This window comes from Chenopodium album, chromosome 24, assembly GCF_948465745.1.
Source record: "Chenopodium album chromosome 24, dcCheAlbu1.1, whole genome shotgun sequence".
Taxonomy (NCBI): Eukaryota; Viridiplantae; Streptophyta; class Magnoliopsida; order Caryophyllales; family Amaranthaceae; genus Chenopodium; species Chenopodium album.
Window position 1 is genome coordinate 879,461 of NC_137857.1, and position 21,222 is coordinate 900,682.

Sequence of the window (21,222 nt, forward strand, 5' to 3'; positions counted from 1 at the left end):
TGATTAATATTTATTGTAGAAATTCTTTACTACTTCCACCATTACAATCTGGTAAAAAGTTCTTGAAGGCTCCCATTAAAGGGTTATACATGACAAAGTTTAGCCATGTAGTTCTGGAATCGAAAGTATCTAGCACTGAATTGTACTCGTGACAGTATTCGTAACTAAAATATAATGAAATGAACTTATAAGTATTGATTAAATTTTCATTCTATTTAAGTTATCAATAAGCCATATATACTCGATCTGAATTGAACTATAAAATTACGTGTCACCCCGATAAAGTCCCCGATCCAAATCTATTTAACACCTTTAAAAAGGACTGTTGATAAAGTAGCTAACAACCAACATAAATCATTGTGTAAGCTTCCCAGACAGCCAGACCTCACATGTGAGTAATGTTGGTAAATCAGATCTATTGAAACTTTTTAGTACTGATAGATGCAGGAAGTTCTTAGACTATTTCACACAACTTTCCAAATACCTCTTATCTTTCACCTCATATCTTTAGTTGTATTTTACTGCTAAGTTAATATTCCGTAGTCTGTATCTCATACGACGCATAAACAGGAAACCAAAAGTAAGCCACAATATGCAGCCAATCTGAAACGTAAATGTAATTTATTTTTATTTTTAGTTTGAGGGAAAGTTGTAGTTCATTCTGTCATTTATCAAATTGTATTTTCTACCAAAAAAGGGGGAAAAAAATCAAAATTGATAACACAGGTCTGCTTAAACTCAGTGTGAATATTTGTTCTGGACATGATTAGCCGAATCGCCTACTTGTAACAAATGAATCAACTCTTTTCTTCCAAAAAAAATATTATGGGAACAGATCCCTTCAACTGTGAACCAAAACTCCTGACTTTTCCATGCAGAAATGGCTGACAAGGGTTTGGGGGGTTATTACGTCAACTTACAAAAATGATGGCAAAAAACTGTCAGATGGATTGTGAGTAGCTGAGCCTCATAATCTTCTCTGAACTTAATTGAGATAATCTGCACCGTCATCATCTCCATCATAATCCACTTCACCAACATCAGAGCCACCGAGTAGTGACAGGAACACGAGAACCGATATTAGCTGAGCTCCTAGAAAGTATTTGGCCCTTCGTCTGAACTTCTTTTCTTCCTCTGACCTTTCCTTTTTAGGTTTAGTTTTTGGCTTTGAACCTATACATTTTCCCTCAACAAGTCAATACAGATGATAGCAAAAACAGAAACAGTGTGTCATTCAGGAAGAGAGTAAATGAACTAAAAAATTATGAACAAGAAAAAGATGCAATAATCATCAACAGGTATACTGAGATGGAAGACATGGCGCTCACCACAAAATTTATAACAATCGCATACCAAATTTCTGAACAAAATGTCATCTCATCAACATGGCTTTATAGAAAATCATTACTGCCTCAATATCCTAATAGTATCATTAAAGCCTTCCTCTTTCTATCTTTTTTCTCCTGTTTTTTGGGACCTTATTTTGACTTCTCTATTGCTCATAATGTAGAGGCAAATAATAAAACCTCAAAACATAACATAAAGTCCAGTGACATTAATAGTATAAGTCTACTGATAAGCTTCATTCATAATTCCACACTGTTTAACCTATGAAGCTAACTATGATGATGTTAATAACTAACACCCACAAGGGATCCATGACTGCTTTAGTGTAGTAATTTGTAATGCCTACAGACTTTATAAAAGTGGAGAATAATATATTTGTGGATCATTGATCATTCCCTTGCTGTCTTGCCTCAAATCTCCAAGACAAGTTCAAATATCATGCAACCAATAAATATGAACATGCCTACAACTTAATGAATGTAACAACACCCAAAGAGCAAGATAATGTCATCCTATTCATTGAATTATGAGATATTGTATCTTACTCCAGTTAGAAAAGCCTCCTGGCTTTTTTGTTGAAGATGATGGCTGTCCTTCAGATGATGAAACTTTTGACCAAGCTGGAACCGCTGATTCTGGTGAAGAGTCAATGAACTCAGCACTGAGCTTTTCAGTATATTTCACAAGATTGCTGAAATTCAAAATCTTGCTCTTTAAAACCGATGTCTCCTGCACATTTTAAATTAAATTTTTATTTAAAAAAAAAACTCAGAAATCTAATAAAATGAAAACGCAAAAGCAAGTACTGAAAGCTGTAAGAACTTAAAGTAAACAACAATGCATCAACTGTAAATACATAAATCATAGGAATACTTAATGATCACTAATTCACTATATACAACATAACTAATAATTTCACTAAACTTGTTTCAAAAAAAAATATTCACTAAACTGACACATACAAACTGTCAACTCTAAGTGATTTTTCATATATCATTGTTCTTTTGAGCCTATTGCCTCTATTTCTTCTTGAGATAACAGATGTTGGCTACAAAATTATAACAAATAATCGACTATGTCTAACGACTATTAAGATTGCAAGGTAATGTTATATACAGTCAATACAGAGTACTATCCACCTTAGGTGTTAACCGTTTGGTCACAAATAAATGACACTTTCATTTATTGAGTTTTGACCTTACTCAAAATACTCCTTTGGACAATTAAGAAGCTTAAAACTACTCAAAATTCTTCTTTGGAATTTGGAAAATCAAGAAGCTCATTGAGGTCCACACTTTTCAGGCCAATGAATAAGCTAACACCTACTAGCCTACCTACATCTAGCTCAATAAATGAATCAAAAGGTCCCCACTTCATTTGATGGAACATGGCAAAAACCTACATTAGCACAATGTCATGAAAACCCGTATAGCAGAGAATTATTAACATCACTAGAGTTCTTTTTTTTGGAACCCTTTACTAGGATTTAATAGATTGAATCATTGAATAAAGATAAACTTATGATTTTGCAAGGATATCAAAAGCTTCTCATAAGCATAATCCAATGTAGGTTTTAAACAAGCAAAATACACAGCAAGATACAGATCAACTTGAAACCACATATAAGTTAGTTTATATGCACTAAGCATTTTTCATACAAATAAAATATTAATAATTAGTACTAAGTTTGTTACATTTGGCATTTTAGAATAAATTCTCAATAGAACAACAGTACTTGTCTGGTAACTTACAGGTAAAGCCTGAAGGGCAATCAGCGAGTGACCAAGGAATAAGGCATCCAAACTACTAGGCCTACAATAAAAAGGCAAAATCAACCAGGCTGAATCAGCATTGATATTCATCTTATGTTTTGCATACTAATAATAAAAACTAATGTCAACAATTGCAGAAGAACCTGTCTCCATAGAGATAAGAATCCTCCCCCAACTGAGTTGAAAGAGCTCCATATGCTATGCTTGCCCTCCTATAGATCTGTAGAGAAAGAGGATTACAGATTAGAAAAACATGAGCTGAAGAAGCAGGAAAAATTTTATAGAAAGGGTAAAAGGGAATATTTAGACAGGCAAAGTTCACAACAGTGCTTGGTGAGATAGGAGAGAAAAAATATTCACTCAAGCTCCAAAAAAAAAGGCATCCGTTACCACAGAACTTGTAAACAAGCAAGGAAAGAATGCAATAACTGATTAAATCAGATCAAGTGCCTGTCCATTAAAAAATTAGAATAGCAAATATCAGAACAAAGTTTGACCTCAGTTTCTATTCTCTCAGCATTTTCATTGGTGATTCCAAGATGGCTCTTCACTGCATGAATTTTCTTGAAGTAGAGAATAGTTCCAATGGGCCAAGCAAGATCAGAATAGTAGATCTTTTGTACAGACTTTTTGTCTGAAGCTATCCATAGCTCATATACAAGGGCATCCACAAGCCAGCTGCTAACCATCGCCTTCATTGGTATCCATTCTGGGATAGTGTGATAATCAGAGTCCAAATCGACAATACCATCTTCTCTTAAGCGATTGATGACCCCACCATTCTCATTGTTGTAGGCCACGTAAGAATCAGACTCAACATACGGAATTTGATCTAAAATAAAGAACATAAGCCCATGTCACATAGATTATAATAACTTAGGCACTTCAGGTCATTCAGGAAGGTTCTATAAAAATCATATACAATAGTTTCTGTAGGTATAACTCATGACTGATTACTGACGACTGTGATTACCTACTACCTAGCACACTGTAAGGTCAGATGAATATGAAATGAAAAAATCCAACAAGGGTAATTAAACCACGCCAATGTTTATTTCAGAGAGGTTAAGACAAGGAGTGAGAGATTAGGAAAAGGGAAGCAGCTAGTTGGACGGAATGATTATGCAACAAATGATTCTACATAGCTTCAAGTTATGCAGAGTATAAGTTCTGCGTAAATTTAAAATCTGATCAAGTCATGTATTAAAGAAGTAATATATCAAGAAACTTGATCCATGCAACTGTAGTCTTTATATTTCCAACCACTCTGGTGTAAAGCTCTAACAGGTTTTAGCTTCTTTTTGCAATTATACTTGCAATATGGAAAGTGGTACATAAGAAATTCATTTACATTATTATTCACATTTAAATTGGGATCAATGACAATACCTAGCACCTGATGAGAACTTTTCTCCTGGTCGTGCCAAATGACATTCAAGTATCTCAATATGGGGTGATGAGTTTGAACTGTTGACAAAACAGTGATCGCTAACTACGTGGCTAAGTAGGCTCTTATGTTTAGTGTTTACAACAGGGAAATTTTGTGACTATTCATTTCTGACTATGTTTCAAACTGATAATTTATAGGCCTAAATGTGCAAAGTCTAGTTGTTCCTTAGATTATCCCTGATGCCAATCTTGACATCGAAGAATAGGTGTACGAACGCTGAGTAAATTTTTTCAATAGATACCAGCTAAATCCTTTGTCGCAAAAATCACAATGCAGCAAGGCCAGCAACCTTAGCTTAGCATTTTCACTGATAGTATACTTAGGAGTATGATAAATTACTGTTCCATTCACAAAATCTAGTCCATAGTCCATACTTGCAAACAATTCAATGATTCTTCCTCTGAAGTGCTATTCATTAAATTTTTGGGCTACTGCCCGCGAACTACACAAATAACCCCACAAGATCCTCGGCTCAAATCAAGCACCATCCGAGCTAAAAATACCTACCCAGAAATCATTAATGCCATATAAGGGTATCTATAATCGCGAAGTCGCCTCCAAAAGATACAATTTACCTCAAATTCAGCTGCATTGACATATAATTTCCAAACCAATGACCCAATATAGCATTCTTAAAAATCAATCCAAAATTCCAACACCAAAATCTACCAGACTAACAAGACCCACAACACATATTCCCCATTAGAGCAAAGGGTAATGCACAACAAAATATAGCAACCAAAAAAAAAAAAAAGTTACTATAATAACAATAACAAGAAAACCCCATTAAAATTAAGTGAGAAATTAATCAAAATTCAGCAAAATAACAAGAACCAAGAAATAAAAATTGGGAATTCAAAGTTGAAAACAGTACCTGAATCAGGAAAAGTAGAATGGAAACACAAATCAAAAGGAAGACGAGCAAATTTGAGATAAAAGTAAACAGGCAAGCAATCGGGGCAAGCAGTGGGAAGGCCAAAACAAGGCTTAGTTGTAACAAGGGTCAATCTTGATTCTTCCATTAAAATGAGCTTGCTTCCAAAAAACCAAGAAATGAAGATTATTATTGGGGTTTGAAGAAGGTGGAAATTTGATTGATTTGGTCCGTCATGCAAGAAAGAGGCTTGGGTAAGGGTTTCTCGGTGGGTTTAGATTTTTTTTATTTTTATTTTATTTTTATTTTTTTTTTTTTTTTTTTTGAGGAATAATTCCTTACTCCTTACCTAATTCGGTTTTAAAACTATTTCTCACAATGCTGTTTAGTAGGATTGATTTGAGGGTTTGGTTTTTGTTAGTACAAAACCGCTAACAATATTGGTGTTTCTATATATAGAACCATTAATATTATTAGAGGTTTTATGCATAAAGTCCCTAAAACCTTTAGCCGTTTGAAGTTGAGTCTTACAACGGAGAAAGCATACATGAAACAAGACTAATTAAATTAGAAATACAAATAACTAAATTAAAATTACGCTTCTTCTTTGGATGGTCGAAGAAAGTCGCTGATGAACCGCCTTTCCTCTTCATACCTGAATGAAAATTTGATTTAAGATAGGATAGGCATGGTTAGAATGCAAGCTCTTGCTTTGTTTTCGAGCCCTTTATCTGATTCTCCTCCTCTGAAAGCTGGATGCACTGACTATGGCTTCAAAAGAGTTTTTATTCCTCCTTACCCTGCTCTTGAAATTAAAGGTTCGTTGAAAGGAGTCATTCCTAGGGACTGGCAGACTACTATCATTCTCTTTGGGAGCTTGTACTTGATACTCACCCTTGGTGTAGGTTGAATCGTGCGGTGAGCAGGCTTGATCAACTTCGGCATCAACATAGGCGTATTCCTTTTCATTCACGAATGATGACTTATAAGTTGTCTTGTATACATTAGGTTTCATTTTTGCTAAGTTATATAGAACCACTTAATGGTGTTACAATAATAGTTATATAAAACCGCTAATGATATTAGAGATTTTATATACGTAATATATAACTGATGTTATCATTAGAGGTTCTATGCACATAAGTGACATAACCTTTAATTATATAGAACCTCTAATGATATTAGATGTTTTACATGCACATAACTTTTAATACCATTAGAGGTTCTATGTTTGTTAGAACTACAAACAATGTTAGTGGTTTTATATTTGTAGATATCGAACCTTGAACCAAGTCTGTGTGGACGATATTGTGAGAAATAATTTATAAACCAATGTATATATGGAATTAGTTTATGTTATTACAATTAAAACATTTTTTTGGGTTAAGTAGTGCATCCAAATGATTTGATACAATTCTTTAAAAGATAAAAGTTGATTTGATACAATAATGCATATTGCACTTATTCATAATAACACATATTTCTATTGAAAATTTATGCCTGTTCTCATATGATTATTTCTAGTTCAGTTCAGTTCAGCTCCTAATTTCTTTCTCTTATAAAATATTCATTGCAGTTCAGCTCTAATAAGTTCAGTTCACTCAATGAGAATAGGCCCTTAATGCATTATTTTTCATCCATCAACACTACCATGTTATTTTTTCTTAGAGATCAATGTTATTGCTTCCCAAAATCCTATATCACTCGTGCTTTTTATGAACCTTGCATTTTTTCTTTATAAGCTAGTTTTGCTAAACTGTACGCACATCGGCATAGTGGTACGTCCTTGTTCTTTTGAGGCGCTCTGTTCAACTGAAACTTACTCTGCTCTGCTAAAATCTGCTTGCCCAGAAGCTAAAAAAAAATCAGGGCATATACTCTTGATGAGAGTAAAATAAAGAAATTTTTGATTTTTACCACCTTCCAATATCGACTTTGTTGAATTTACCACCTCCATAAAAAAAAAGATTTACTTTACCACCACATAAAAAAATAAAACATCACTTTTCCCACCTCCACCCTTACTCCGGTGACGGAAACCGCCAGTGGGGCCCAGTAACTGTCACTTCCCTCCAATTTATTTCATTTAAACACGATTTCCCTCTCTCTCTTACTTTTCTCACCTTCCATAATCAATTTCTCACCAAATTTCTCACCTCCTCATCAATTTCGTCTCTCTCTCCTTTGATTTTTGCTGTTTCTCACTGTAACACCTTCTCTCTCTTTTGATTTTTCGCTTTCTCTCTGTAAAAACTGGAACCCTAATCTAGTTTGGGTGGTTGAAATCGCGCTGGAACCACAAAATTGCTACACATCAGCTCTGCTTGTCATCTTCATCAGGTGGAGGGGACCAAAAGCTTGCTAATTGCTGACAGAATTGGAGATTCCTGACCACAAGAGGTACTTTAAACCCTTTTTTGTATATTTCGTTGGATTTGTGGTTGTTAGTTGGGGTAAATTATGGTTTTTTTGGGAGTATGTGAATTAAAGTATTATAAACCCTAATTATGCGAATCTTTGACTGAATTAGATTTTGCATGTGTTAATTAATTACTTAATTAGGGTTATATGTACTTGTTTACTGTTAATTAAGTGCACAGTGAAAGTGAATTGTTTTTAGTTGCTGTAATTGGTGAATTAGGGTATTATTACTGAAATTGTTTATTGTTGTTTGTGCTTTTGTGGGAATTGTTACAGAATGGAGACTGTGGACTTAAAATTTACATTAGGGGGGCCTCTATACCTTCTTTGGCTGGTAAAAATAGGAGGGTGTTAACTTGGGATGGTGGGTGGGTTTATTGGATGAGAAATGTGGAAAAAAGTAAGATTGATGTTCATTTTTTTGAGGCAAGCAGCTATACATGGGTTTCTGTATGTGAATGTGAGGGTTCCTAGGGGGTTTAGTTGCTAGTATAAGCAAAAGGGGAAGTCTTGGGTGAATGGTAAAAGGGAGCTTGTTGATGGTGAGGTGCAAGGGTTTTTGGAGTCTGTGAACAAAGAGGGGACATGTGAGTTGTATGTGACCTATCATGAGCCAATTGAGAGGACTGAGAAAACACCCTTCAAGTGTATAGATGGGAATGAGCTTACCTTTACACAAAGGAAGAAACTGAAAAAGGAGTTGGGTGGGCCTAAAGTAATTGAAAGCAGCCCAAAACCTAGTAAGCCCAATGTAGAAGAGCCCTTTAGGAGAAGCCCTAGGTTAAAGGGCATTGTGATACATGACAGAGAGGATGAGGAGAGGCTACCTAGGGTTGAGAAATTGAGTGCTACTACACATAAGGGGAAGGGTAAGCTCACTGCTGCAGACAAGGGTAAGGCTAAGGTTGGGGATGATCCTGGTTTTCAGTCAACTAGTGAGCTAGTGAGAAAAATAAAGGAAAGAGTGAGGAGCTTGAGGGATGAGACTGGTGATTTTACTGATGAGGATGGTGAGACAGAGTCTTTTTCAGATTTGAGTGATTTTGAGTTTGAATGTGAAGGTGAGGAGGATGCATACTCTGATGATGATGAGGAGTGGTTGAAGAAAAATTTGGAGCATATTAATAGTGAAGTGAAGGGCAGTTTAAGGGGAGTTGGTGAGGGAGGGGAGGACAGGGATGATGAGGATCAGGGCACTGGTGTTGAGATTGAAAAAATTTGAAAGCAATTGATGTGAGGGTTGAAGAGGAGCCAGCTTGTGAGACATTTAATGCAGTGATTAGAGATGCCAGAGACAAGCCTATTCTAACTCAAATGGAGTGGCTGAGAAGATATATGATGAAGAGGAGCAATGACAAGTGGGAGGCAGTAAGGGCTTGGAAAGGATTACTAACCCCATTTGTGAACAAGATTTTTGATGGGCTGGAGAAGTATGCAAGGACTTGTGAGGTTACAGCTTCAAGGGATGAGACCTATGAAGTGAAATACAAGGATGATTAGTGCATTGTGGATCTGCAAGAGAGAAAATGCACATGTTTCAGGTGGGAGTTGACTGGGATACCCTGCGTCCATGCATTTGCATGCATAATGGACAAAAGGGATGATCCTGAGATGTATGTACACCCACATTACTATAGGGTGACATACTGGGTTGCATATGAGAACCCAATTCAGCCCATGCCTGGGCCTAGGCATTGGGAAAAGCTGAAGCTGAGGCAGCCATTGCCACCTGTGCTAAAGGTGCAACCAGGCAGACCTAAAGCAAAAAAGAGGAAGCTTGAACCAGGGGAGGGCACTTCTGCAGCACCTGAGGGGAAGAAGCAATGCAAGAACTGTGGGTCTTTTGGCCACTATGCCAAAACATGCAAGGCTGAATCTGTACCAAAACAGCCCAACCCACCATCAACAAACCCAAAGGGTGGTAGGCCACAGTTGCAAACTCCTTGGCTCAAGGAACAGAGGAAGAAAAGTGAAGAAAAAGCAACAAGACAAGTATATTTTTAGTCTCTTGCACTTTGACTCTGTTCTTTTGTGAATGTTATTGCTTGGTTGTTCATTGTTGTCATTCTGTTATTACAGGCTGCACTGAAGTTGCCACAATATCAGCCTGCAACAACAACAGCAACTCAGAAACACACTGCAACAACTGCTGCTGGGTCAAGTAAGGCTGCACCACAAAAAGTTGTGTCAAGCCAGCCTGCAAGAACAGAGCCAAGTGAGCCTGTCACCACTAGAAGCAAGAAGAGCCTCGGTCAGCCCACACCAGTGCAAGCAGCTACCCCTCCCAAGGTCAAAATACAGACCAGGTCCAAGCTTCATGTCATGAGAAGCAAGAAGGTCAAGGATCTTAATGCACTGTGAACTAAGTTGCTTCATGTAACCCAATCCAGCCTTTTTTTTTAAAAACTCATGTGTACAGTTTCTAACGTATTTGCTAGTAGAACAATCATTTTGCACCATGGTGCCTTAACTTTTGAGTCAGCCAATGTAAAACAATTGAATGCATTGTGTTGCAAGTACTAATATGAAATTTTATATTTTAGTAGCAAAAGTTTCATTTTTTCATTGATTTTAGTCAAAAGTAGTACAACTAATGTCATCCCAACTATCACTCATAACAATTTCACAAAAGACTACTTAAGTTGGGGTCTTTCACCAACAAGGAAAAAAAAAAAAAAAGATAAAATAAAAAAAAATTTAAAACAACCTAAGTTGGGAATTTTTTTGATTCTAAGCAATCCAAAATGAACCTAAGATCTAAAATACATTGCCAACACCAAACCAAAACAACAAAACACAACAACAGCTTGTACAGTCATCATTTTCTTTGATGTTGCATTGCTGCCATTCACCTCCTTGCTCATCTTCTTCCTGTCTGAACTAAGTGCTTTGCATTTCATCTTCAAGATGTCAATCTCATTCAGCAAGCATCTCCTCTGTCCACTAACATCATCAACTTCCCTCTTCAAGTCAGTCAGCTCTCCCTTCAGCAGCTTCTTGTCCAGCAACAAGTTGTTAATCACCTCCGTTTGCCAAGGTGTTCCATCTGGTTGATCAACCCACTCAAAAGCTTTGCAGCCCCTTATTTCAGTCACAGAATCATAGAATTTGCAGGACCTAAACTTCCTTCCAGGGTTCTCCCTAGTCCAAGCAGTAAGCCTAGCCATTGGAACTCCACATTGGCATCTTTTCTCTTTTGAGGGTGAATAGCTTAATGAAGACATTACTTGCTGACATTTGTGGATAAAAGGAAGGAAATTAATTGTATTTCAACAACAATCACCATTATCTAACCCTAATTGCAGTACCCAATTAAGAAATCAAAAAACCCCAAATTAATTTCATGTTGCATGAACCCTAATTATTTAAATCAAATTGGGGTTGAATTGATATAAAAAGCGTTTTATTTCAATTACTCTAACCAAATGCATCAAAATCGCACAAAAATTATCAAAATCGCACAAAGATTTGCAAAAAATTTCAACATAATTAACGAAAATTGCTTACCTGGTTGATGTTTGATCTCCAAGGGTTCAACTGATTGCTTGACAATTTGATGGTTTGGGATTGTTAAGATTGCCCAGAAATATTGATTTGTGAAGAAAATCGGAAACTAAAAACCCCAAATTTCAAGAAATTGGTGTAGAAATGAAGACCTAGGTTTAAATAGACGCCAAATCGAGACAAATTAGGGGTAAATTCAAAAAGTAGTCGTTATGGTGGGTCCCCCATGTGTTTTCCGTCACCTGAGCTCAGACAAGGTGGGAAAAGTGATGTTTTATTTTTTTTTATGTGGCGGTAAAGTAAATCTTTTTTTTATGGAGGTGGTAAATTCAACAAAGTCGATATTGGAAGGTGGTAAAAATCAAAATTTCCTAAAATAAATTGTGCATAGTGGTAATTATTTTTAATTTTTACTCCTAATTTTTAATGATATCATAAGATATAAGACCAGTGAAATAGTCACAAAATCCAAGATTTGACCTATAGACTCCTTGACCAAAACTCCCCCAAAACTATCCAAATCTAGGTACAAAAATAGGACATTTAGCCAATTGACCCTTTAGATTTTGGAACTAATCTAGTAACAACAATTGCCAAATAATACAAACAAAATAAAAAAAAAAAAATTAAAAAAACAGAGGAAAAAGCAGAGGAGTGTGAGAGGAGGTGTGAAAAAGGTACAAGTGTACGTGTCAAATGGAAATATTAATTTGCACTATCCTTTCAACATTTGATGCCAATTTTCTACGTTAGTTGCCCTTTTACTTTGCCTTGTCTTTTTATGCTAACAACAGCAAAATTGTACCTAAATTTTTTAGATATATCCCTTCATATTTGGGTTCCTTTGTCTAGAATTAGCCCCTTTTTCCCTATTTATGGGGGGACCCTTTATTTGTTTTAAGATAATATTATAAATTTATTATTTTAATATAAATATATAAAGTTAATGAAGTTTAATTAATCCCATTTCAAAGACTTGGGTTTTGTCCAATTATTGATTATATTTTCTCTCACTCTTTCTCTCTCTTCAGTGGACTTCTTCTCATTTCATCAAACTTACAGAGGAAGAGGGGGTCTAGGGTTTTGCTCGAAACTTTGGAATTTTGTGATTTTTTATACTTGGTGAGTTTTTTCTTATCATTTTAGCTTATGGGTTGTTTTTATTTTTTCATATTGTTGATTGATAATTTGATTTTGTGTTTAGGGTTTTGCTTGCTTACTTTTTAATAGTAATATGCTCTGCTTATGTTGACCTTTGTTTGGCAAAAAGAATTTGTCTTTTTTGTAATATTTGCTTGAAATTGGTTATTGGGTCACTGAAATTTAGTGGGTATTTAGTTGAACTCTGTTTTTCGATTTTTATGCTTGTTGAATGAACTTAGTGCTCTGTTTGGTTAGTTAGGAACCTGAAATTGTTGAAAAGTTTGTAACTTTAGCTGTAAGATTAAATTTTTTTGAGCTTGAGGGGTGGAAATTGTACTAGTGTGTCTGTTGATTGTTGTTTGTAGTTAAGGTGCTCTAACTGTTTTGTTCGAAATCGCGTATCGAAATGATTCTGGTGCTAGTGCCAAATATATGTATTTAGTCTCCACTAACATTTTTTTATTTGGTTTCAGTGGCCAAAGAGTTTAATCTTTAGTATATACCAAAACCCTAGTTTATAAATCAAATCTTTCGAGTTTTTCAATTCAGGGATATTCCAAAACAAGCGTCCCTACTTAAGAGCATTTAGTATAAGATAAAGGGAGAAATAAATTTCAGCTTGATAGTGGCGATTTGTGTGGTTTGAGGAAGTAGTGAATTATGTTCTTATGCTGAAGAGGTGAGGAATTGTTTGGACACATAGTTAAATTTTGGACTTGTGATTTTGTGGGTGGAGGGACTGTGGAAAGGCTCTTAATGAATATGTTTTAAGAAATGGGGGTAAAGCCGGAGGATAAGTTGAGCTTACTTAATACTTTTGGGGTACTCGGGCCCCATTTTAGAGCCAAAAAAATGATGCAAAGAAAGTAGTTCTTGCTCCGTCTTCATCGAACATGTTGTCTGTTTTGCAGGAAGATGAATTTATTCATTAATTGGTATTCTTGGAGAGAATAAATTATTTGGTAGGATGGCAACTGAGAGTCCTATTAGAATGCTTGAGACACGTGGAAAATGGTCCTCTCACAAGGGTGGTGCAAATTTTTCTTCAACTAAGATGGCTATGGATGAGGAAGCATTATATGCTAAGGGTCAAAAGTGCCATGGTGGTAGGGGTTCTGTTCCCAATCGAAGTGGTAGTGCACCCCCAAACATGGAAGGTTCTCTTGAAGCCATAGAAAGTCTCATGCAAAATTCAGGTCTTGGTGCTAATTTGGCAAGTTTAAATTATGAAGGAGATTTCAGAGGGTCGAAAGGGGTGTTGGTTTCTTATTCATCTCCTGGTTCGAATTACCCTTCCAATGTCAGTTTGAACCCCCAGTTTTTTCACTCTCCCACCTCAGGCTTTGATCAACATCAGGGATCGAGTCACGCCAGCAATAAAGTGGGATTGACCCCTTTTAGAGGCAGCAGTGATAACTTCTTGCGTTTATATTGTGGCATCCTCCCAACGCACAAAGAGGAATCTGAGGATGATAAGTCACCACAGAAGTCTTCTGATGAAGTCAGGTGCAGGGACTCTGCTGCATTATCAGGACAGGGATCATCCTTATCAGTTGGCGAGGCTGGAAATATTGCAGACCTTGTAAAGGTGTATTTCTCTGTTTCTGATTCTTCAGCATTCACTATTTGAGATAGATTAAAATGATTTGTGGTCTTACCTTTAATTGAGGTCCTCCATCATGCGAGATTATCTCATATCCTTAGCTTATTAGGTGAATGTAATTTGAATAGATAGAATATAAAAGTCGATTTTTTGCATGAGTTGCATCTGTGGTGTTTGCATATTCAGTATTCTGTTCGTCAGTACTGGTCCGTTATCTGATTTATTTTATGGTACTCGAACTCTTCATTTCATCCCAAGTACCCTATTGGATCCTCGATGCTCTAACACGGCTACAGATACTTAACACCTCATTTTGGACCGAAAATATAGAACCTGATTAAACTTAGTTGACTCCTGGGCACATACTTGTATCTGACACAACTCTCACAAGTATCTGAGTCCGAGTAAACATAGCCTGACTGTTTTGTGTGTAGATTCTCAGATTTTGAGACTGCTTGCTTTTTGCAAATATTTCCTGTAGTACTGTATTCATTGCTGTTTACCTTTATAAAATTATAACTAATCTTTTATTATGAATCATGTACATTTCCAGGAGGAAATTACATGTATGTCGTCACCTGCAAATGGATCAGCAGGTGACGCAGCTGATCACATCAATGCTGATAAGGGCATCGCTGCAGATGATACGGTATCAGCAACCGCTGCATTGAGATCGTTATCTTATGACTCTAGACAAGGCTCGTTATCGTCTATTCAAAATGAAGATCCAAATAGTATAGGTGCACTTACAGAAAACAAGACTTCAGTTAGTAATGATACAGATATAACTAGTTTGCAAACAGGGATTAAGGCTTTGAGAATAACCAGCTCCCCTAACTTAGAGAACCATGGAGGTCGAGGGGAAAAACAGAACAACTTCCAAACTAATTTATTGCAACACCCAATACACCAAGTTGGTAGCTTCCAGTTTCAAGATTCTATGCCTCAAATAGTTTCTCAAGGCACAAATAACCCGTATGCTGTTCCTAACCAGTTTTTCCATGGTGGAAAGTATCCCTCAACAGAAGTTCAGCCTGTACTTCACTCATCAGGTTTCACTCCTCCACTTTATGCTACTGCTGCAGCTACATATATGCAATCAGCAAATCCATACTATGCTGGTGTCCAACCACCTGGAGTAATATATCCTTCACAGTATGGCATGGGTGGATATCCTTACAATGCAAGCGTTCTTCCTCCTATTATGGCTGGATACCCTTCACATAGTGCTGTCCCTTTAGGCTTTGATGGTGCTTCTGCTGGCTCCGATGTTAATTCTCAAGTTTCTGGGTCATGGGGGAGCAGTTCACAAGGAGTTGATTTGCAGCATTTAAACAAGTTCTATGGACAACTTGGATTTCCACAGCCTTTTGCGGATCCCCGTTTGCAATTTCACCAGTCATTTGGTGATTTATACAATGTTCCTGGTCAAGTTGATCCTTTGGGATTGAGAGCGGGTTTGGTTGGGAATCAAGTGAGTGCTTTTAATTCCCCGCTTGGGCCTGATTTTTCATCAATTTCACCTGATCATAGACCTCAACTCCAGGGATCTGGTGGGCAGGGTAATGTAAGTCAGAGAAGGACGCAAATTATGGGTACAGATTATGCTGGAAGCTCACCTAATATGGGCTTCTTCATGCCTATTCCAAACTCATCTCTTACCAGTCCTGTTTTGCCGGGATCTCCAATTGGTGGTAGCAGTCTTCCCGGAGGAAGAAGTGACGTGAGCTCACCAAATTCTGGCAGAAGTGGGAGTTTCTATACTGGATGGCAAGGTCAAAGAGGATTTGATAACTTCAATTATCAAAAGCCTTACTCTTTCCTTGAAGAGCTAAAATCTGGTAAAGGTAGAAGGTTTGAGCTATCTGATATTGTTGGTCATGTGGTTGAATTCAGGCAAGTTCATGCAATATGTCATCTTCAATCCTGTATTATTTTAACTCCTTATTTTAAAGCATAAAAGGGTTTTTGTACTCGTTTTTCAGTGTTGATCAACATGGGAGCCGATTCATTCAGCAGAAACTAGAAAACTGTAGCAGTGAAGACAAGGCATCTGTATTTCAAGAAGTTCTCCCTCATGCTTCCAAATTGATGACTGATGTATTTGGAAATTACGTTATTCAAAAGGTAGGAATTGCCGAATTATTACCTTGAAATTCCTCTTTGCAAGAAAGAAGTTTGCTTGATTGTATAAGTTGTATGCTTCATTTAATTCTTTGCTTTCAATTTACTGCAGTTTTTTGAGTATGGAACCCCTGATCAGAGGAGGGATCTAGCCAAGGCACTAGGAGGTCAGATTTTGCCATTGAGCATGCAGATGTATGGCTGTCGTGTCATCCAAAAGGTGTATATCGAATACTTTTACCACTGACCTGTGAATTTTGGTAAAATGACTTGACGTAATGTCTCTGCTCTAATTCTAATTTGTTTTATTTATTTATTTTTTGGTTTTTTGCTGTACATAAATATTGATTTCTTTTATTAGCATAACTTTCATGTGGATGAATTGTGTATGTCAATGTGACTTAAATCATGGAGACTTGTTAAGCAAGTGGTTGGGTGTCCTCTTTTCTTCCTTCAGGCATCTTATACAGTGATTTGTGGATACCTATTATGTCTTGATAGTAATTGACCAAACCCAATATAGATCTCTCTTTAAGTTTGTACTCAGCGCCTCCTCCACTGGAGCAGCAAGTATGTTTTAGCAATATCTATTCTCCTTTATTGTGGACTGTGGTAGATCTTTTGGGTCAAAAGTTGCTTGTGCTCTGGCAAAGGGTTGTTTGAGGCTCTGCAATATTGTTATAGAAGACTCTCTTCTAAAAGATTCATCTCTAACACACATACCTTGTTGTGATCCCATGGATGGAAGGGGGTGGGGGATTTACTGTAATTTGATAGGTATATTCTTATACATGATTGTGTAGAAGTTTCTCTATATTTTGGTCAATTGTAAAGGGTACGCTAGATGGGCATGAAAAGGAAAACTGTGCCACCGTAGTGTGCCTTTAAAGTCTAAAGTCAAGGAAAAGACGTAGAGATCATTGAAATGTTTGGTGTTTAGGAAGGATCATATATAAAAGATGGGTCCAGCAGAGATGTGTATGCTGAGATGGATTTGTGGGATTACCTTTAAGGAATAGAATGTCGTATTATGATTTTTATTTTTTATTTTTTATTTTTTTTCATATTTAGAAGAGGGTTGGAGTTGCAAATATTGAGGATAAGACAAGGGAGTACTGATTTCGTTGGTTTCAGCATGTGAGACGACTAAAAGATACCAGTAAGAAAAAGGGAGATTATGAGTATTACAGAAGCAATAGGATGCCAAAGAATACTTGGATGGAGGGAGTCAAGCTTATGATGAATTAATGAAATTAGGTTTACATGAGCATATAGCAGTATAGCACTCACTAGAAGTGAATGAAGGAAGAAAATCTGTGTATGGAAAGATGTGTTGTAAGGAGTGATTTCTCCCCCTTACCTGCTGGGTCAAGTTAACAATTGTTTGTGCTCTGACAAAGGATTTTGAGGCACTGTGATATAGAGGTGTTTTATGTACATAAATACAATTGGTGGGGTTACAATTCATGCTCTATACATAATCATGTGACGATGGTCTTTAACTTTTGTCATTTTTTATGCTGTGATTTCAATGATGCTAAACTTTTGACTACCTGATGATTGTTGTGAACAATTTATGATTTATGTTTAGATTTTTGTCGGAACTTTTTCTCTTGGTGCTCTTGTGATTTTCACTTTACATTTTGTTCACTTACTTACTGTAGTCTCACTAAAGTGTAGACTATTTGTGAGGTAGGATCACTCTGATAGTCTGATTTGCCTACTTGCATTTGTTTGGATATACTTGCATTTGTTTGGATAAACCTACCTTTGGCGGGGGAACTTGTTTCAGTCATAAGGGTAAAGTAGCTCTTGGAATTTACTAATGAGACAAGATTTAGAAAAGCCTGTTGGATAATTGCTGGTGGTACATTAATGTGATACAAAAATATGCTTAGGCTTATATTGCTTTAAATGTTGATCCAGGCACTTGATGTTATTGAGGTTGATCAGAAGATTGAACTTGTTCGTGAGCTGGATGGACATGTCATGAGATGTGTCCGTGATCAGAACGGAAACCATGTAATCCAAAAGTGTATTGAATGTGTTCCATCGGAAAGAATTAGTTTCATTATTTCTGCTTTCCGTGGTCAAGTTGCTAGCCTATCAATGCATCCTTATGGGTGTCGTGTTATACAGGTGATACATTGTTTCTGGGCGGTAGAGACTATATAATATTCCTTACTTAATTTTGACATTGCTTATGTTGTATTTTTTCTGATAGAGAGTCCTGGAGCATTGTACAGATGAGTTGCAGAGTCAGTTTATTGTGGATGAGATATTGGAGTCTGTTTGCACTCTTGCTCAAGACCAGTATGGCAATTATGTTGCCCAGGTTGGTTTTCCCTCTTCAACCCGCTAATCCCACTGCGCCTCCATCCCAACATATCATATGAATCGTATTTTCATCATATTTTAGAGAGGAAGAGGCATCCTTAAATGATATTGTTACGAGTAATGAGAATACAAAGAATCAATTGACCTGTGGCAGTGTATAGCTATATATTTGATGAGCAACAGGCATTGCCTCTCCTGTTTGTATTAGAGTGAAACAGTGAACTATTGAGTGTTCATTGGTCAGAAGACCTAAAGCAATTTAAAATCCTTGGTATAGTGTACAAGGAACTGATTGTCTCGGATCCTGGTTAAAGTGGTGGAGAACTGCTTATACAAACAATATCAAGCAAGTATTAACATTGTAGGGAATGAGTTGTCTACGATAAGCACACTGCATTGGCAGCAATGCAGCATGTATTTCTTTTATACAGACAGGTTTTGCTTATACTGTGCTGTTAATGCTTTCAGATTGCATGTTATTGTAATCAGTCTCCTTCCTCTTCAGCTCTTCATTAATTTTGATTTTTCAAATTTATCTTTACCTGCTAGAAACTTCCCTTGCTTATGATTTGTCTACTTGCAGCATGTGCTAGAGAGGGGAAAAACACAAGAGAGGAGCCAAATCGTTAAGAATTTATCTGGGCAAGTTATAAAAATGAGCCAGCATAAGTTTGCATCGAATGTTGTTGAGAAATGTTTGGAGTATGGTGACCCTGCTTCACGAGAACTCCTGATAGCTGAAGTCATTGGGCAAAATGAGGGAAATGATAACTTGTTGGTAAGCCTATTTAATATTTTTAACTCGCTCCATGTTTTTATTGCTGACAAGGCAAATTATATAATGGAATTATGGTTCTCATTGAAATCTATAATAATGGAATTGATAGTTATTTATGTCTTAAACAGTCATATATTTTCTTACGACAGAAAAGATATTGTAGTTGACCTTCAAAATCATGGTGAGCGACTGAGCGCCCTAAAAAATTTGAATGGAAATATAATAAGATGAATAGATTCTCTTTGCAACAAAAAATAGAAAATTATAGAAAAAAAGGAGTATAATGTGATTACTATGGGATACAGGTAATGATGAAGGACCAATATGCTAATTATGTGGTCCAAAAGATTCTTGAGAAGTGTACCGATAATCAACGTGATCTGCTACTTGGTCGTATAAGAGTGCATCTCAATGCTTTGAAGAAATACACTTACGGAAAGCATATTGTGGCTCGTTTTGAGCAGATGTTTGGAGGTTTGTTTCCTTTCCTTGTCAAACATGTATAAGATCTTCTCGTCATTTGCTGTTCATTGCTGAATGCCATATGCTTGGATATTTTTCCGGTCGTCGTCAAAATATGCATGTTTGTGCGAGATATTCCTGACATTGGAAAATTATATAAAACATTTCATACAGTTTAATTTTATGTTATCTTCCCTGCCCGCCCCTATCTCCTAGTCATGTAGCTGGTAACTTTCTGTAAGGTGTTTGCTGGTGTTTAGGTACACCTTTGATTTCCAACAATTTCTCAAAATCTACAGTAAGTATATTAATCCAAAAGTGTTGCCACTCACCATTCCAAAGTAGCACGTGTTTTGAAGCCTTATAGTGTTGCGATAATAATCCGCAAAAGTTCATTTTATCTTTTCTTATTTGACCTTTCTGCTCCCTCCCTTTGGAAATAACAAGTAACATATGCTTGTAATGCGAGAATGGCTATTATCAAGCAGCTATTGTTTTATTCTTATGATATCCGACATCATGGAAGATTGGCTGGCATCTGTAATCTGTGTAAACATGCATTGGGGTATCGTGTGGGTTTTTACTCACTTCGAGTATCGATAAATTTAAATGTTTATATTGCTAATTTCCGCAAGTTACAGAAATTCAAGCACAAGGATCCTGAATGTTGGCGGAACTGTGGAACTGACTAGGATTCAGCAGCTGCAGAACGAATTGACTTCAGAATGTAGATAAAAGATGTTATTTCTTGCATTTGGAGGAGTTGGTGGTCTGACAGCTGATGTTGTACCTCTATCATTCCCTCTGTTAGGGACTTAGATTCTACAGAGTACTTTAGGGTTGATGCTGTAAAGTTTAGTAAATTTGTGTATACAACATAATTTGTGTAGTTACAGCCTTACAGGAGCTGGAAATTATCTGGGCGCATCGTTACAGAAGATTTAATGTACTATTGGAAAGGATCATTTTCTTTGCTGTTTTGTTTATGTTTTTCGCCGTTGTCTTGGTTGGTCACTTTTGGAAAGTTGCAGTTGTAATCCTGAATCTTTACACAATAGTATACCGGCTAAATTCTGAGAAGTCCGTGGGAAATTGGGAATGAATATTTTGGGATGCTTCTAAAACAATTAAAGATTGCCGTCAATTCATTTTTAGTTAACAACATTCCCCCCACAATCTCTCTATTTAATTTTCAACCCCACACAAAAAGTAAAATTACGAGTACAACGCAGCAGAGTACACAGAATGCGACAATCTTTAAGGGATAGGACTCATAGGAGTCACAAAATTACAACCATCATTCACTTAGTCCTCTGATCCCATTGATCTTTCTAAAATTTTCTACATCACTGTGTGAACTGTGAGATGCATAGTACAAGGACAAATTATCTTTTGATAGCCAATTAG

General features: G+C 36.6%; 2 protein-coding genes across 3 annotated transcripts; one reads left to right on the forward strand and one right to left on the reverse strand.

The window, feature by feature from the left end:
• Positions 1-714: 714 nt before the first annotated feature.
• Positions 715-5,663, reverse strand: LOC145612065 (mitochondrial outer membrane import complex protein METAXIN-like). Its single transcript, XM_081667440.1, has 6 exons — positions 5,444-5,663; positions 3,617-3,951; positions 3,263-3,339; positions 3,099-3,159; positions 1,893-2,076; positions 715-1,173 (listed from the first exon to the last, which is right to left on the reverse strand). Exons 1-6 carry the CDS (start codon positions 5,589-5,591, stop codon positions 986-988), a joined length of 993 nt encoding a protein of 330 aa, XP_081523566.1. The 5' UTR covers positions 5,592-5,663; the 3' UTR covers positions 715-985.
• Positions 5,664-12,331: 6,668 nt separating this feature from the next.
• On the forward strand, positions 12,332-20,790 carry LOC145611151 (pumilio homolog 5-like). Of its 2 annotated transcripts, XM_081666429.1 has the most exons (10): positions 12,332-12,490; positions 13,423-14,099; positions 14,668-16,010; positions 16,100-16,241; positions 16,351-16,458; positions 18,165-18,377; positions 18,463-18,573; positions 19,159-19,353; positions 19,659-19,827; positions 20,457-20,790. In XM_081666429.1, the coding sequence occupies exons 2-10, from the start codon at positions 13,479-13,481 to the stop codon at positions 20,477-20,479; spliced, it is 2,925 nt and encodes a 974-aa protein (XP_081522555.1). In that variant the 5' UTR covers positions 12,332-12,490; positions 13,423-13,478; the 3' UTR covers positions 20,480-20,790. The 2 variants fall into 2 exon arrangements, with proteins under 2 accessions (XP_081522555.1, XP_081522556.1); XM_081666430.1 differs by lacking the exon at positions 13,423-14,099 and having other exon boundaries at positions 12,350-12,490.
• The last annotated feature ends 432 nt before the right edge of the window (positions 20,791-21,222 follow it).